Here is a 5,039-nt window from a genome sequence, read left to right on the forward strand (position 1 = left end):
GGTACTGTACCATCACTTGGTAGAAATGTTAGCTGCATTATTCATTTGCTAGACAACTTTTCTGCCGGGAAGGTTGGTCACTTTCGAGGCATGCAAAGGACAACCATAAGAAGTTAAGGGCGTCTTGATTGCTCATACATCCACATCTAACTGAATGTGATGCAGGCCAGCCGCGCAGGCACCTTCTAACCACCGGATGGAGTGCGTTTGTCAACAAGAAAAAGCTTGTCTCCGGGGACGCTGTACTGTTTCTGCGGTAGGCTAATATGATCATGCATACAAGTATCTCAGGATGTTGCCGGTCCATTTTAATCATTTTCCATCGATTTCCAGGGGCGACGATGGGGAGCTTAGGCTGGGAGTGCGCCGTGCGGTTCAGCTTAAAAATGGATCTGCTTTTCCGGCGCTTTATAGCCAATGCTCAAATCTTGGTACACTAGCTAATGTTGCTCATGCTGTGGCTACAAAGAGCATGTTCCAGATCTTCTACAACCCCAGGTAATGATGAGCGTGCTTGTTGTTTTATTAATGCCTTCAGAAGTTGATAGTTGGTAAATTTTCATTATACTACTGCAATACTCTTAGAAAAATAGGACGCCTTGTGCTTGCTTGAAGTCTGATATATATAGAAGTTGTGGCTCTGCTAGAACTATTTAGTGGTGGACTGTTGCTTAACGACACACAGTATTTATTATTTGATGTTTTTGTTTTTAATGACACATTAGCATGTTGCATTACGTGTTTTTCTTGGCTACTTCAAGGTTTGAACTTAAGAGGCGTTGCCTTTGATAATTGATTTTAAACTAGTTTTGCGAAGCTGTTTGGAGTACTAGTTCACCTTCATGTATTTTTTGTTCTTTGCCTTGTGAAATAACGTATTTGTGATGCTAAATCGATTTTAAGGTTGAATTGCAAATACTGATATACTTTGCTGCTACTCAATTTTTTCTTGATGCAATGTTCAGTAGTTCTGATGTTTGTTATTGTTTATTAAATTATTGATAGGTTAAGTCAATCTGAATTCATTGTACCCTACTGGAAGTTCGCCAAAAGCTTTAGTCAACCATTTTCTGCTGGATTGAGGTTCAAAATGAGATATGAAAGTGAGGATGCTGCTGAAAGAAGGTTTGTTTGCTGCAACTGTCCTACTAATAACTCGTATTATCTGAACTGAATTCAGCTGGGTTGCTAATGCATGAGATTATCCCACAGGTACACAGGGATAATTACTGGAACTGGTGATGCAGACCCTATGTGGCGTGGTTCAAAGTGGAAATGCCTGCTGGTATGTTGTAATTTAATGTTTCTCACAGTAGTTGTTCACCGTAAATGCTGCGTTTGCAATTTTGCAGTACGGCTTTCTGTTTTGTATTGTCAAAGTAATATTGCAACTTACTTAACCACCAACTAGTAATATTGCAACTTAACCACACACTAGGCGCAAAAGCGTAGTACCAGAATTCCTCCCTATTATTCTAATAACAGCTAGTAATAAATGTATTTAATGCTGAGGGTGCACAAATACACATATTGATTACCTTCTAAACAAACAGGAACTCATTGTTAGAAAACAGTGACTGATCAAAGGTTGTAACAGATGCGAATATGAATCGAATACCTGTTGATTTGGTCTAATCTAGATACCTATTGTAACTTATGCTGTAATGAGTGCAATACGAACAGGAGCTCAGAAGTCATAATAACTTAGTACTCCTCTGTATCAAAATATAAGACGTTTTTGCAGTTCAATAATAGTTCTTCAAGACTCTTAAGTGTTCTAATTTGTAATTCATTCACCGTAAACTCTTACCGCTTTGTTTCACCCGGACAATTCTACTCTCTGAGAAGTTAGGTCACATTTAACATCATGAAAATATCGTAAATACATTTACTATCGATGACATTTTTTCATCTTATTTTAAATTTGGCTGTAGATGTGTGTCATAAGGGTTAATGAAGTCATGATTTTATAAGGAAAAAAGTTGCATTATACTGTTTTTACACTACGATGGGCTGGACTTCATCCCTAAGTGTTTTGTATTGCATTAAACAAAACTGGCTTCTAACTATATTTAATTAAACTACCTCCGTCTTGACAGGTAAGGTGGGATGATGATGGTGAGTTCCGTCGACCAAACAGGGTATCTCCTTGGGAGATTGAGCTGACCAGTTCAGCTTCAGGATCCCATCTGGCCGCACCAACTTCAAAGCGGATGAAGCCATACCTTCCCCATGCTAATCCAGATTTCACAGTTCCACGTATGTCTCTTATTGTAATTTAAAATAACTGTCAACCAATTTTTCTTTTTTTGCTGTATCTAACCTGAAACTATCCTTTTTCTTCCTTTTAATAGATGGAGGTGGTCGCCCTGATTTTGCTGAGTCTGCACAACTCCGCAAGGTCTTGCAAGGTCAAGAATTATTGGGTTATAGAACTCATGATGGTACTGCTGTTGCTACTTCACAGCCATGTGAAGCAAGGAACTTGCAGTACATCGATGAACGAGGTTGCTCTAACAATGGGAGTAACAATGTCCTAGGGGGGATCCCAAGCCATGGTGTGAGAACACCACTTGGAATTCCCTACCATTGCTCTGGCTTTGGGGAGTCTCAGAGATTCCAAAAGGTCTTGCAAGGTCAAGAAGTTTTCCGTCCGTACCGAGGAAGTCTGGTTGATGCACGCATGAGAAATGGCGGCTTTCAACAACAAGATGGTCCTTATGCATCTGCTCTGTTGGATAAATGGCGCGCTCAACAACAGCATGCGTTCGGTTTCGGGCCACCAGCACCAGTTCTACCGTCTCAGCCATCGTTATCACCACCTTCTGTGCTGATGTTTCAGTTGGATACGGATCCAAAGGTCTCTCGATTCGAGTTTGGGCATGGGCACTTGGATAAGAACGTGGATGATCCGTATGCTAGGTTTGTCTCCGCTGAAGGCATTGGAAGGGGAGAGCAAATGTTGTCGCTCCGGCCTCATCTTGGTTCAGAAGTGATCGATAGTCGTGTTGCAGTTGAGAACAAGGGTGTTGCACCTACCAACAGTTGCAAGATATTTGGCATTTCTCTGGCTGAAAAGGTTCGGGCACGGGATGAGATGGGCTGTGATGATGGTGCTGCCAACTATCCATCTCCAACACAGCCCTTGAAGCAGCAAGTGCCGAAATCCCTTGGCAACAGTTGCGCCACTGTAAGTGCTTCTATTGTCGGCAAGCCTTGATAGGTAAAGTAAAACTAGCTTCTAACTGAATGTTGTGTGCAGGTTCATGAGCAGAGGCCTGTTGTCGGCAGGGCGATCGATGTCCAACAATGGATATGAAGAAGGATCTATGGGGCGGGCTGGATTCGCGAGTCGATCATCGTCATCTGTTGGTGATTCTTGATTTGAAAGCAGAGAAGCGTCTGCTCTGACCATTTCCAGCCGAACCTTTGTGTATCTTTTAGTAGTTGTATGATAACCGGTGGAGTTGTTGTTATTCTGTGACCTAGAACTTAGTTGGCCATATCATGAGCGTGACTTTTGGCTGCTGGAACTACCCTGTATGGTTAATATGTTGTGGGAGGCCATTAGCTGGTTCTGTTACAGCGCAATTTGCATGGCATGCTGCTGTGCTCCTGTCTTTCTCTCCCAGTTTTACCATTCCTTGTGTTTTGCCAGATGAGGATGTGGTTTGCTGGCGATGGGCTAATGCCTTCACATCAGACCAGACTGGCCAAGTTAGTCTTGAGAAATACTCCCTCTGTTCCATATTAAGTGTTGCTGATGTATAAAGTTGTTGTACTAAATTAGCGACACATAATATGTACTCTCTCCGTAAAGGATATAAGAGCGATTAGACCTTTAGTGATGTAAACGCTTTTATGTGTCTTTACAGAGGGAGTAACAAGGAACGGACGGAGTATTTGTTGTCTAGCTAAAGGATCATTGGCATGCCTTGTGTATGATCCAAATAAAGACAAGTTTTTGGTGATAGCCAAACTATCCATAGGCAAGCTTTTAGCCACAATCCAAATATACCCTAGTTCACCACGATCACTCGGCCCGATCTACACAGTCATCTTTCTAACAAGTATCCGTTTGGTTATGGTTGAATCATGTCAACATGTCCTTGAATTAGTTATTGCAGTACAGCTCTTGAATGGATTGTCCTGGTCAAGCTGGTAGTCCAGGACTAGTTCTCTCAATGTTATATGTACCGTAAGTAGGCCACATTTAGAACACCAAGAGGGAGTTCTGGGAAAGCGTGAAGAACATGGTTAGGAGTGTACCTATTGACGAGAAAGTCTTCATAGGAGAAGATCTCAATAGCCACATGCGTACATACATCTAACACAGGTTGTGAAGGGGTGCATGGGAGCTTTGGCTATGGCATCAGGAATCAAGAAGGAGAAGATGTCTTAAGCTTTGCTCTAGCCTACAACATGATCATATCAACCACCATGTTTAAAAATAGAGGATCATATCTAGTTATCAACACTCTACCCAATTTGATTTGATCCTCTCGAGAAGAGAAGACAGACGTGCTTACCTAGATTGTAAGGTGATACCTGGAGTGAGTGTTGTCCCTGCCTAGATTGTAAGGTGATACCTAGAGAGAGAGTGTCCCTTCCTAGATTGTAAGGTGATACCTGGAGAGAGTGTTGTCCCTCAGCATAAGCTTGTGGTGGATGATTTCCGCTTTCGGTTTCATGTCCACTAGGATAAGCATGCCAAAGTCATTAGATCGAAGTGGCGAAAGCTCAAGGGGGAGGTAGCTCAGACTTTTAAGGAGAGGGCCATTGAGGACGACCCTTGGGAGGAAGGATGTGATGTAGACAATATGTGGATGAGGATAACGACTTGCATTCGTAAGGTGGCCTCAGAGGAGTTTAGAGTGTCCAAGGGGAGTAGAAGCGAAGTTAAAGATACCTAGTCGTGGAACGATGGTGTCCAGAAGACTATTAAGAAGAAGTAAGATTGCTTGAGATGCCTTTACCTGGATAGGGGTGCAGAAAACATAGAGAAATATAAGGTGGCCAAGGCCGCAAAACGAGTTGTG

General features: G+C 42.3%; 1 protein-coding gene across 1 annotated transcript in view; it reads left to right on the forward strand.

The window, feature by feature from the left end:
• The window catches only part of LOC119349535 (auxin response factor 15-like), a 5,669-nt gene extending 2,032 nt beyond the window's left edge, over positions 1–3,637 (forward strand). Inside the window, exons 5-11 of the mRNA XM_037617574.1 lie at positions 166–256; positions 334–498; positions 1,006–1,125; positions 1,213–1,285; positions 2,100–2,259; positions 2,355–3,190; positions 3,263–3,637. Coding sequence (XP_037473471.1) covers positions 166–256; positions 334–498; positions 1,006–1,125; positions 1,213–1,285; positions 2,100–2,259; positions 2,355–3,190; positions 3,263–3,319 — 1,502 coding nt within the window. The 3' untranslated portion in view covers positions 3,320–3,637. The remainder of the gene's footprint in view (positions 1–165; positions 257–333; positions 499–1,005; positions 1,126–1,212; positions 1,286–2,099; positions 2,260–2,354; positions 3,191–3,262) is intronic.
• Positions 3,638–5,039: the final 1,402 nt, after the last annotated feature.

The sequence above is a fragment of the Triticum dicoccoides genome, chromosome 1B (assembly GCF_002162155.2).
Source record: "Triticum dicoccoides isolate Atlit2015 ecotype Zavitan chromosome 1B, WEW_v2.0, whole genome shotgun sequence".
Classification (NCBI taxonomy): domain Eukaryota; kingdom Viridiplantae; phylum Streptophyta; class Magnoliopsida; order Poales; family Poaceae; genus Triticum; species Triticum dicoccoides.